Below are 13326 nucleotides of genomic sequence, written 5' to 3'. Positions count from 1 at the left end.
CTGCCCTGGCCAAGTCCTGGCTGATATGGCCATTTAGAGAGAGAGAACCAATGGATGGAAAACCTCTCCATATACCTTTGGTTCTGTTATTCTGCCCTTCAAATAAATAAATCTTTAAAAACAAAACAACAACAAAAAACCCCGAGCCCCAACCGTGGCACACAGTCCTCATCTCTTGCTTTCTTGTTATTCAGTTTCCTCTCTCATGGTGTCCTAGTATTCCTGTGGTTCCCACCATGGGGGCCACACTGACCTCCTGGGGTCTTTGGGGCCCTGGTTCAGCTGCCATCATCACAGACTCCCGTAGCCCACCATCACAAACGGGTAGTCCTGTGCACCATGTTGCTCCATTTCGCTCTGTAACAACCACCGCCTCCTAACCCATTCTTTCATAAGTTCTAAGTGTCTCTTGAGGCAAGCACCCAATGCCCAGGCCTGTATCTATGTTGCTCCCTGCTGTGCTGCCGCCGGGTGGGCACAGATTCCACAGAGCTGTACCCTGAGTGATGAGGAATGTAGACATGAGCCCTTCTCAAGATAACACGGAAGAGAGATGCCTTAGGAGTTGCGTGTTGCCATTGCTTTTTCAGCCAACCATATTCCTATACTACACAGACAGACCAGAGAGACTGCAGAGAGCCCACGATCTTCTCAAGGCCACACTGCGACTGCCTGCTCCAGCTGGGACCTGGACGCGCCTTTGTTCTGACTTCAAGTCTTCTTCCTCATCCTTTCTCCAGTGATTTATGACGGTGGCTGAGAAAGCAACTTCAACAGAGACTGCGCGGCGCCACACGCGACGCCAACACTTGGGAAGGGCAACTCTGGAGCTGTTCCCCTTCTCACTTGGTCTCGTATCTTTATTGTGGGCCACAAATATCCCAGGGATGGGTCCTCCCAGCATGTCAGGGAGAAGACATCCTGGAAGGCAGGACCTCAGCGGTGAAGGAAGAGGCCCAAGAGCCACGGACTGTCGGGTCTCTGGCAGACTCCAAGCTGATCCTGAATGAGCGAGATGAGGCTCCTGTTTGGGGCTTCTGCTGGGACCTTCCAGCTCTGCATTTGGGTACAGAGTGACAGTTTTTCCACCAAGGGGACTCCTGGAGAAGCTCTGAGCTTGATGTACGGCAAGAACAAGAGTCCCACGCTTCAATCATATCACAGGTATCAGTGCCTTCAGCACGCTGACATTCACTGGGCCGGTGAGTGCATGCTGCCAACTCTTGAAGGAACTGCATTGAGCGTACACTACCTGCTCTGTTTCCTTCTATTTCAAACAGAGAGGTAAACACCCGGGGAAGATTGTGCCTCCCCCCGACCCCCAGGGTTAGCCAAGGAGAGCAAGTGGCACTGCCCCGGCGACTTACACGAACTTTCTTGGAGGAGGTGGCGATGCTGTTGGCAGCAGTGATGTCTTTCACTTTACAAAGAATGGTGGTGAGATCCTGGTTTCTCGTAATGTTCTCAAAACTACAATTTAATTGCCCATTTTCCCCATAGAAGAGGGTGATTTCGATGTCTGTCTTAGAAATGTTGAAGTTGTCATTCTCTTTCTGCGGAAGCAGAAAAACGAACATGAAGACGTCAGGCCACTTGCAGAAGGCCACCTGGCCAGCCCGGGAGGCCTGGGACCACCCGCTGCAGCAGCCAAGGCGAGGCACGTACCTGGATTTTGACGGCCAATTCTGTGTCTACCTCAGAATCCACCCGGTACCCTGTGAATCTGGGGTCCTCGAGGTACTGCAAAGTCCCACAGTCCAGGTAGGTGTCCTGCACCCTCAGCTTCACAGTCACGTTCATGCGCACTTTCAAACTCTTTAAACTGGGGGCTAGAAACCTGCAGGAAGTCGTCACGCAATGCTCAGAGACCTGGCAGAGAAGGAAAGAAGCATTTTTAGGAACTTCACTGCAGAATCTTAGATCTGCTCTCTGATAGCCCAGTGATCTGGTCAACTACCAGACTTCTGGGTGCTTCTGTTTTCCCCATCTGCACAATGGGGTTAATGATACTGACTCTGCCCCTGGGACTAAACAGCCTTGAAGTAAATGAGACAGGGGCTCCTTCCATGAAGTGAGGGTTAAACCACATAGGATCACACATGCAGAAATGCTTAGAACAGTACCTGCTTAGTGGAGTTAGCCCTTCATGATACACGCCAGCTATTACGATTACTGCTGCTGTCGGCAGTGGAAGTCAGCAGCAGAAATGCCGTGGGAAAAGAAACTAGGCAGAAACGAGCCGTGTAGACAAAGAGGAAGATGCTGGCCCGAGCACTCAGGTGTCCCTGGGGGCTGGAACAGTGGAATCCTGGGAAACTACTAGAAGGAAGAAGAGACCCTGACCTGCCTGTGTTGGGGAACCTCCTGTGCGTGTAGGCAGAAGTCACTAACCACAAAGAGGAAAGGCCACTCTGACGTCCCCCGGAAACACAAGTAAAAGAGACAGTGCGTTCCACAACCAACTGATGACCACAAGGATGGGAAACAAGGCAGAGAATGTGGCCTGATCGACAGGTGGAGTTTTAAAAAACGTACAATTGCATAGTCATTTTCAGGTGGCCAGGGGAACGGGAGGAAGGACCAATGTTTTGAGAGCAAGTCCCTTTGTCCTTCTGGTGTCACGACATAAACAAGGGGTAAGGGAGGGGCCAGGAGAAGGCACAGAGGCCTCCAACAGTGTGGGTGTGGCCATGCATGACTAGCCCTCTGCCTCCTCCATGCGTCCCCACGCCACTACGGCCCATGGACAGCATGGAAAGCACTGTGGCCCCTGGCCTTTCCCACCTGCTCCACAGCCTTTGCCCCAGCAGGCTGGCCTCAGAAAAGATGCCTTCCAGAAGGCTCTGTAGTCCTGGGATCACCCAGCCTCAGCCTCCTCAAGGATCAACTCCTGCCCCCGATCTTCCTCTCTGCTCTCTTCTGCCCCATCATATCCAAAGCACCCTCTTCTCCTTTCCCGATGCTGTCACTCCAATCATGTTGCCCCCACCTTTCCTGAATGAGCACCACCCCTGCCTGCACACCGGTACTCCAAGGCTACGTTACAGCCATCTCTCTCAGTTCCAGCTGAGTGGAAGGAAGCTGTCTTCCATACTGGAAGTCACCGTCCACTTCCACCTGTTCGCACCCCTGGCCACTCTGCAGACATGCTCACCTCCACACCAAAGCCACCGTCCTCCGCCCTGGAAACACATGGTGCCTCATTGGACCTCACGGGGCTCGGAGCTGGCAGGGAAGCCAAGAGCTAAGCACTTGACCACACCGGTACTATTGACCTGCAATATTAATACAGCTTCTCCTCCAGGAAGTCATCCTCACTAATCTTTTATCCTTACACCCAGCAAAACTGTCGTTTTGTTCAAGATTGAACAATTTATTTTGAAAGACAGAGTTACAGAGATGGAGGGAGAGACAGAGAGAGGGATCCACCATCTGCTGGTTTACTTCCTAGATGGCTGCACTGTCCCAGGCTGCGGCAAAGCTGATGCCTGGAGCCAACAGCTTCCTCGGGGTCTCCCACGCAGGTGGCAGGAGCCCAAACCCTTGGACCATTTTCCACTGATTTTCACAGGCCATTAGCAGGGAGCTGGATCAGAAGCAGAGAAGCTGCGACAGGAACCTGTACCTGCTGGCATTGCAGGTGGGGGCCTTACTGGCTTCGACACAATGTTGAGCTCCAGCAAAATGTTTTGCCCACAGTGGATGCTAATAAGTTCTATTTGGCCTGGCAGCAACCACTAAGAAAGGGCGCAAGTCCATAGACAAGCTCAAGCAGAAGGTCCCCTTCTACAGAAATCGCCCAAGCATGCGGCATGGAAACACAGCACAGCCTGAGGGCGGGGGCTGGCTGTGTGTGTGTGCAGCATGGGGCGGGGAGGCTGGCACACGGGCAGGCAGGCTGTATCAAGGCCCCAACCCTGCACTGGTCCCAAGCAGGGGGAGGCCTGTGGGCACTCGGAGATCTGCCAGTTGGTGTAGGAAGTGGTCAGACAAGGCTGGAATGGCTGCTTACTAAGGAAAGGGGAAGAGAAAATGAGGAAGACATACAGGAAGGGTTTAGAAGTGTGTTTGGTGGGGGGCACCCTCGGCACACATCTGAAGTCCTTCCTCTCCCCTCTGGCTCCTAGTGGCAGGAGCTTCGATCAGAGGCTCCCAAGAGCATCACAAGGCACCAACAGAATTGCAAGGCATAGGCAGAAGGAGGCCACAGGTGGGAAACAGACCCCACTGCAGTTTCCACTGTGGGGAAGAGAAGAACACTCAGAGGGCAGAGAAGGAAGCTGTGACAAGATCTCTGGGTCTCAGGCCTGGTCGCCCTACCTGCGTGGTGGAAGCCACGCCCCCGCTAACCTTCCCGCAGAGTGATTTCACAAGTGCTTTCACGCATACAGATCAAAGCGGCAGGCCACAAACCACAGGAGGAGAAAGCAAGTTCAGGTCTCTTTCCTCCCTGCTGCAAATTGAAGGACTCAGGTACAAGCGTAAGGTCTGACTTTACATCATGCAACAGGTGAAAGATGAGAACGTTAAAGGCAGACCAGGAAGAAACGGCCCCCAACCATCCTCGTGTGGTGGCGGCAGCACCAGACTTACATTTATGTTTCCTCTTGACTCGTGAGAAATGATTAAGTTGTCAATGACGTCAAAATTTCGGCCCATGATGGTGATATTCTGACCACCACTGCAAAGGGGGAGAAAAAAAGAAAAATCAGGATCAAGAAAGGCTTCATGGTAAAACACACAAGTGTTCCAATGAATTTACAATTAATGTTAACGTTAGTAATGTGAGAAAATGCACCGATTTTTCATTTAAGTTGCCAACTCATTTTACAAATCTCACAAGGATCCCGGGCACATATTCATGACTTGGAAGATATAGACATATAAAAGCTTAAGGTCAGATATTACTTTCAATGCCTAAATTCATTAACAGTTGGGCTGTTTTCCACCTATAATCAGATCATCACCTGCACCTTGAGAGGGTTTCAATAAACAGAATTTTTGTTTGATTGCTGTTTAATCTATGTGAAGATTCTTCAATCTAACCATTTTCAAAATCAAACATCCAACCTACCAATTACAGCTTATTTAGCAAGATAGGGAATACATTGGACAAGGTAAAATTATAAATGACATTAAAGAGAGACGTTCCTATCTGGGAAACCTATGGCAGCTGCTTTTCTCCCTCGCACATGTAGCCCAGTGATCTTCCATATGCTCAGTGACTCCTGACATGCGCACCACGGTCCTTGGCTGGGACAGCAACAGTCACCTACAGCTCTGGCCACAGCTTGGGCCCTGATCACAAGAGGCTGCTCATTCTAGGGGACAGGCACCTGGGCATGTCAGGTCCAAGGGTTGGCCAATCCTATGACACAAAACCAGGAGGTGGACACGAGCAGCTGGAGCATGGAGGATGGAGAGGAGAGGCAGGGCACTAAAGCTCTCAGCTGTAAGTGGGAAGGGCTGAGCTGGGCTGGGGCTACGCTATGGACAGCACTGAAACACTGAGCCACGTTGTTCTGACCGCCAGACGGCAAGACGCCCTGTTCTTTGCTCCAAGCACGGCGCCTAAGGAGCCTCTGATGAACTCAGCCTCAACCTGCCACCATAGGCCCCTAACGTTGTCACACACCAGGAAGCCTCAATGACTCAATGTCACGGGCCACACTGCCTGGGCCCTGGGTCAAGCTGTCTGAACCCTCTTGGGGCCTCTGTTCCCTCCTGGCTGCGAGGTCAGACTCAGTCTCTACACCCCAGACACGTAGTGAGTGCCGCGGCAATGCCTGACTTTATTTATAGGACAGAATTAGTCCCAGAGCGGGCGAGCGTCATGCAGGCTTTCACTCTTCCTGCCACTATCGTTCTGGGCTGAACTGTGCACCTGCAACATCCGTATGCAGAGGCCCTCCCCTCCAGCCCTGCAGCCTGGGACTGTGTTTGGAGATAGGGACGTTAAAGACACAAAGTCTTTAAGATGTGGCTGGGCCTCCATCTGATGACAGAGGTCCAACACAATCCCTCTGGGGGACACAAGGAGGCCCGGCCGAGAGGCCACGGGAGAAACAAGACAGGCCAACATCTTGACCTTGGACTTGGGGCTCCTGAGAGGAACTCCCTTTCTGTTGTTGGTGCTTCACAAGGCAGCCCCAGCTTTCTAAAGCAAGCACCTCCCCCTCGTCTCCTTGCTGCTATTGATTTTTGTTCTTTTTCTTCATTTTTTTAAATAAAGCTTTGGAGTTTTACCTAAAGAGTGCTTTGAAAATTAGCTTCATACTCTGTTAGGTAAAGAAAATATCTTTTGGATTCTATGACAAAATCTGAAGGTAAATTTCAATTAATGAGGGAGAGATTAAAAAAATGGAAAAATGTCTGCTTTGGATTTTCCATCCTTTCCTTAGGAAGCTTCTTTTAACTGTCAGGACTGTAGTTCATTTCCATAGCTGCCAGTATTTCCTCCAAAGAGTTCAAAACAGCTTACCGTAAGGTTACAAAGTGAAAGAAGAGAGAGGTCTTTTATCAGGAGTGCAACTGACACAGTGTGAGGAGGGTGATTTATGTGTGTTAGAAACTAGGCTAACAATAGTCGCTGTGACTATAGAGGCATTTCGGCTGTGAGCTTCCTGGTAGCCACAGTTAAGACGAAAACAGGATGTGCTGATAGCGTGGGTCCTGACCATGGGAAGCAAGCAGTGTGACAGGTATACATTCTTCCAGTCCTCGAAGGGACTCCAGGAGAAGCACTTAGAAAGGACTCGTCTCCATCCAACCTCTCTGCCTCACACTCAACCACAATGGGAGAGAAATGCCAGCCATCTCCGAAGTACCTGATCCAGGTGGTAGCAGGAGATATATGGGAACAGTGTGGAAGGGCAATATAGGACAGGGGTCCCACGGAAGCGCAATTCCCACCATCGAACTGGATGCACACATCCTTCATTTCCTTCCGGCTTGACGGGAGCGAGAACTTCATATGGGTGTCATTTAGCACATGGCTAACCCGTATCCTAGAAAGAGGCAGAGAATGTTTTGTGCATGACATAGACACTTATGCAGCTGATTTCCCAAGACCACAGCCTATGAATTCCACTTGAATGACAGCACTTCCTGATCGATCAGACCAGCTGCGGGCAGCCGCTGATGATGCTGGGGCTGCTGACCGGATCTTGAGGCATCTGGGGTCGGCTTCCTCTTTGCCCCGTGCATTTTCATCTTTTTATTTGCATGCCCTCTTAGAAGTGAAAAAGAAAGGAGAAGTTAACAAGTGCTCCCAGCAGCCCTGAGAGAAAGTGGAACAAGGCCTGAGGACTCCCAATATGCAGGAATTGTGGTTAACATTGCTGTGTTTGATGATGGCCCTGTTCTGAGATACACACTGAAGTTTCTACGACAAAAGGCTATGGGCCTGGGATATGCCGGGAAGTCATGCAGCCACTACTCTCGCCTTTCTGCTCCCCAAAACAACGACACAAGACCGGCAACATGTTGATGAACATCAAAGCCAAGGCAGGGAAACTCATTACTTGAGTCTTTCTTGTATAGGTTTGAATGTTTCCATAATAAAAAGATTTTTAAAATACTTTTTTTAAAGATTTATTTACTTATTTTTATTGCAAAGTCAGATATACAGAGAGGAGGAGAGACAGAGAGGAAGATCTTCCGTCCGATGATTCACTCCCCAAGTGAGTGCAATGGCCGGTGCTGTGCCGATCTGAAGCCGGGAACCAGGAAATTCCTCCAGATCTCCCACATGGGTGCAGGATCCCAAGGCTTTGGGCCGTCCTCAATTGCTTTCCTAGGTCACAAGCAGGGAGCTGGATGGGAAGTGGAGCTGCCAGGATTAGAGCTGGCACCCATATGGGACCCCAGCGTGTTCAAGGCGAGGACTTTCCCCGCTAGGCCACCGTACCGGGCCCTAAAATAATTTTTTAAAAATTTCAAAAGACCCAGATAAGAACTGGGACAAAAATGGATCATAGCAAAGGTGGGAATTCTGTTGTTTAAAGAGCAGGGAATTGGATCCAGCACAATAGCCTAATAGCTAAAGTCCTCACTTTGCATGTACCAGGATCCCATAGGGGCACTGGTTTGTATCTCCTTGCCCCACTTCCTACCCAGCTCCCTGCCTGTGGCCTGGGAAAGCAGTCAAGGATGGCCCAAAGCCTTGGGACCCGGAATCCGTGCGGGTGACCCAGCAGAAGCTCCTGGCTCCTGGCTTTGGATCAACTTAGCTCTCTCTGTTGTGGCCACTTGGGGAGTGAACCAGTGGACAGAAGATCTTTGTCGCTACTTCTCTCTGTAAATCTGCCTTTCCAACAAAAATAAATACATCTTAAAAAAAAAAAGAAAGGCAGGGATATAAGTCAAGAGTGCAGGGACATCTGAAGCGATGGGTATCAGGGCCAAGCTGCCTCCTGCTGCGCCTCCAGAGTGGGAATGGGCTGGGGCCGCCCTGCTGCCCCCGGCCCCCGGCAAGCGCTGACCCAGGTGCCCTACAGCAGTGAAAGCACAGTTGTCTGCAGCAGCCCCTCTGTAGCCCGGTGGTCTCTGTGTGGGGCATCTATGGTCACCCCAAGACCCCAGGGACAGACCAGGCTATGTCTGCACCAGCACAGCCAAATCATGCTGCAAAGGTCACCCTGCCAAAAGGTCTCCTGCGAGGGGCTTAACTTGGGCTAGGGTGGAACCTTGGAATCGGGTGGCTCCAGTGGCAATGGAATGTCTGGTACTTCCACCTGACATGCACAGAAACGCATTCTGAGGCCAGGACTCTGGGCAGTTCATCGTGCACAGATGGACCATTAGAACTCAAACCTGTCTGCACATTTTGGAGAGAGACAGGTAGCAATGTAGACATTCCACTACTAGATTTGCATTTTTTTCTCTTTGAAATTGCTGCCTTTTTAATAGCATATTAATAGAGTCTTGGGAGTAGAGCACTGGCTCAGGTGTGGGATTAATGGGGCTTTATGTTGACTGCTCATGAACGTGGCTTCACCACGCAGGGGTGGTTACTGGAATGTTCCATGCTGAAGGTCTCATAGTCATTTAATTCAATCACTGCTGTATCTCGAGACGTACTCGGCATTGAAACGAGAGCATCAAGAACCCGAGTCAGGGTAATGCTCTAAGAAACGAGTGCTTTTCCCACGGGGCTGACTGCTTGCAGGAGACCACACAGGTGTCTAACTTCACAATTGTGCTGTTACAAAATGCAAGATTTTTTTTTTTTTTTTGCAGTAAGGTATTTAGCCAGGATAAATGGCGCCAAAATACCTGTGTTGCATAGATACTGCCTCTAATGGGTACTGGGAGAATTCTGGCAAATGGCAGAACAGAGGAAAGCACTGAGGGGCAGCCTAGCCTTCAGGATCATGGCCACTTGCCACACACTGCGAGGTGGGTAGGGGATGGCAGCGCCACGCAGCCAGTGGATGAAAACAGAAACGTCAGTAAACAAGCACCGTGATTAGAATGCTGCACAAATCTGTTGTGGTGGTTAAAAACCAAGACATCACGCGTTAGCAGATTGTCTGAAATGTACTTCCCGGATGAAAATAAGCTCAGTGGTAGACTTCATGGAGACGTTAACATCTTTCACTTCCAGTTAGCCCAAACTTAGCAAAGTTAACAGGCCTCAAATGATCTGTTGTGTTTATTACTATGACACCTTTTGGGAGGGGAGGGAAGGTAGGTGGTAACTTTGGCGGGGGGCAGGGGTGGGTAAGATTTATTTACACATTTGAAAGGCAGAGTTAGAGAGACAGGAACATAAGATCGCTCATTCCTTAGTTCACTCCCCAGATGGTTGCCACAGTCTGGACGTCACCAGGCTGAAACCAGGAACCAGGGATGCCATGTAGATTTCCCACGTGTGTGGCCAAGGGGGTCCCAGCTTGTGGGCCATCTTCTGCTTTCCAAGGCGCATTAGCAGGGAGATGGACTGAAAGTGGAACGGCTGGAACTCAAACCAGTGCCCATATGGGATGCTGGCACTGCAAGTGGTGGCTTAAGCCACTAAGCCACAACACCAACGGCAGGCGTAATCATCAGCACAAGGACAGCAGTAAGAAACTAACGCTTTTCCCTTCAAAGTGCCACTGATAGCATGAGTGCAGCAAAGAAGCCACAGGAACAATGTTCAGGAGACACATCGATCCCATATTGGGAGTGTTATGCGGCCTGACAACTAACAGGGGCACTGGCGAAATTACTGGGGACAAACCAAACCAGTCAAGAGAAGGTTACAAAGAGAAAAAATAAAGAATCCTCACCAGAAAGTAAATCTGAGAGCTTCTTATACTTATTTGTAGAAGCACACAGGGAAAGTGCTGCCTAAAATCCTCCATCAAATGCCAAGGTCTTCAACTAGCTTTCTAGATACATCATCTTCAAAACGGAATCTGCTACTCTACAAACTCACCCTCGTTAGCAAAAAGCAAACCCAAGCCCCAAGTAGGCAACTTCCTGAAACTGTTGCCTGTGATTTTGTGAGGTTCACATGGCAAGCAGCCTGTTACAATGCACTCCCCATTAGTCAAAATTATCCTTCTTATAGGAATTCTATCAAATTCTCACATTGACTGGTCCACTTTGTCACATGGAAATACTTTTAATAAATAAAAGAATATAATTGGGCCTGGTGCAATGGCTCAGTGGCTAACTTCTCACCTTGCATGCACCGGGATCCTATATGGACGCCAATTAGTGTCCCAGCTTCTTCTTTTCCCATCCAGTTCCCTGTTTGTGGTCTGGGAAAGCAGTTGAGGACAGAATAAAGCCTTGGGACCCACATGGGAGACCCAGAGGGGCCTCCTGGCTCCTGGCTTTGGATCGACTTAGCTCTTGCTTGGGGAGTAAACCATTGGACAGACAACCTTTGTCTCTCCTCTCTGTAAATCTGCCTTTCCAATAAAAAGAAATAAATTTTTTTTAAAAAAAGGTTATAATTATATTGCTATTCCATTGGCAAAAGTGTAAGTTCTGTGTCCCCAAGAATAAATAACTAGTATTTTAACTCACACATCCTTCTCACAGGTGCTGGTTCCTCGCAGGACCATGGTGATGTTGGCCGCCCGGGTAAAATTTGCTCCCGTGACTATCACATTGCTTTTCCCCAAGGTTGAGATCTTGTGTGGCTCGATGGATTTGATGTAGAAGATCTATTGGAAATAAAAGATTAACATGCAAGATCAAAGCTAAGAAATGGCATTGTTCCAAAGAATCTGTTGATGCACTGCAGTTCGAAGAAATCACTGGGAAATTACAACATTTTGCAAACACAGGCAGACCGTGTTTAATGAAATCAATGAATTCAAGGGAGAGTGCTCAAGACTCGTGCCTCTCAACACACGACAGCATGAGGTCAAACCAATTAGTTTTTGTCTCACAAGACAGTTGAAAATGCAGTGAAAGAGTCTGACATTCTGTCCAAGAGTGAGATATCAGCCGGGTTTTGAAAACGCTGCCCGCCCTCCAGCCTCCGGAGGCTCGCAGTGCAGAAGTCCAAGGGAGGAGACGCGAGGCAGTCCGCTGACTGAGGGCCAACAGCAGGCTCATCATTAAGCTGAAATAAATGTCATCCTAAATCAGTTCCATTCCCAACAAAGCAGCTTGCATTTTTGGGTTTGTTTCTGCTAGGCTATTTGAGTCAAGGGGCGTATGTTGCTTGGGAAAAGAAACACTGGAGATTGTGGGATGTGACCATTTCTCCACAATTTGCAGATGCGTGGTCTCCTGCCTGCCACCCAAGGCCAGACTTTCTTGGGTCAAGCACAGGGTCTTTAAGGTCACTTGATCCCTGGCTTTCTCTCTAGCATGCCTGTGTCACCATACTTCTCCATTTGCAATGACTAACCAAATTTCCCTTTTCAAAAGTCACCCTTTATTTTGACGGCAAGAACCATGTTCCCTTTTCAAGAAAAACAACCACTGGTTCACTCCCAGCCAGGGCTGGGCCGGGCCAAGTTCAGGAGCTTAAAACTCAGCCCAGGTCTTCCTGGTGGCACAGCTATCATCCACTGCCTCCCAAGGTGTGCATTAAGAAAAAGCTGGATCAGAAGCAGAGTAGCCCGGATTGTAACCAGGGACTCTGATATGGGATACAGGTGTCCTGGGCAGGGGCTTAGTCCACTCTGCCATAGCACATATCCTCGCTGCTAACTGGAGATCATTTCCATCTACAAGATGTAACCAAGAGCATGTGGAACCTAAGATTTGAAGCTTCTTGCTGGTATAAAGTACTGCAGCAGATCTTGAACCTGAGCAAAGTTCAGACTCACACTCCTGAGGTCCGAAAACAACATCAAGAACCAAAGATGCAGCTCCGTGGGCGTTCAGCCCCACCCTGAGTGCAATCCACATCCACTTAGTGGACCAGGTCCAGGAGGAAGACACGGAGGCGCTAAGACGGTGTCTGTCATAGCCTCGTGTGTGCCCAATACCTGCTTCTCGAAGGGACTGCACAGCCCCTGCTGCTGTGTGTGTGTGTCTGAGAGTGTGACTGTATGTGACTGTGTGTGTGCAAGTGTGTGTGTGTGTGTGTGATGTTTGTCCCGAGGGCTTGGCTGGGTTCCTGGGGTCGCCTGTCCTGCTGCAATGGATGTTTTCTTGTCCTGCTTCTTAGCAAGCACAGGTGTTGGATGGCAGCCTGGTCCCCGTCACTCATTATCACCATGGATCGGTTTTGCAGATGGCGAACCATTCATCATTAATGTCATCACAGCAATGATGTAACGTGACAGAAGATTGATTTCGGTGGCAGAATTTATTCTCATCACTTTGGAAAGGACATTTAGCCCTGTATTTATTGAATCACACAGGGCCTGAAGGGGTCACTTTAATTATTCTGTTATGCTTGACCGCATTTTATGGGGGAAATTATCTACTGGAGTGGTACTTGGACGGGGGGGGATTAGCAAAGATCTCAAGATAAATCCCTTGTGAATGTCAAGTGTGTTGCACTGCAAAAGGCTTGCTCTGGGCTAAGTGAGCACCTGCATGGGCTCAGGAACAGCCTGGGTCCACAGAGGGGACAAGTGATCTATGTGGCACTGGCTCAGGAGATAGCCAACCACACTCTGGAGGCCCAGTCCTGTTCATCACCTGCTCGGGTACAGCGACATTAGAACGACATTAGAAGACTAGTATTTCGCAGCACGTGTGCACGTGAACTTCAAATTTCAGTGTCTACAAATATTCATTTGCATACACGGGGGCTTTAAACATGAAAGAAAATTCACATTATTCCTTAGCTCCATTTCCCCCTCAAATTTCTTGTTGTCTCTGGGCACCTGTGCATGACAGTGGAGACATTGAGTCGCAACG

The 13326-nt window shown here is 49.5% G+C and overlaps 1 protein-coding gene across 1 annotated transcript in view; it reads right to left on the bottom strand.

Annotated features, from left to right (window-relative positions):
- Positions 1 to 13326, bottom strand: part of PLXNC1 (plexin C1) — a 165392-nt gene that overhangs the window by 61256 nt on the left and 90810 nt on the right. The window contains exons 10-14 of the mRNA XM_058673854.1: positions 11023 to 11162; positions 6828 to 7007; positions 4594 to 4681; positions 1666 to 1869; positions 1368 to 1553 (exon numbers count right to left, since the gene is read on the bottom strand). Of these exons, the coding sequence (XP_058529837.1) occupies positions 1368 to 1553; positions 1666 to 1869; positions 4594 to 4681; positions 6828 to 7007; positions 11023 to 11162 (798 nt within the window). The remainder of the gene's footprint in view (positions 1 to 1367; positions 1554 to 1665; positions 1870 to 4593; positions 4682 to 6827; positions 7008 to 11022; positions 11163 to 13326) is intronic.

Source organism: Ochotona princeps, chromosome 15 (assembly GCF_030435755.1).
Source record: "Ochotona princeps isolate mOchPri1 chromosome 15, mOchPri1.hap1, whole genome shotgun sequence".
Taxonomy (NCBI): Eukaryota; Metazoa; Chordata; class Mammalia; order Lagomorpha; family Ochotonidae; genus Ochotona; species Ochotona princeps.
This window is presented reverse-complemented; position numbering and strand designations above follow the sequence as displayed.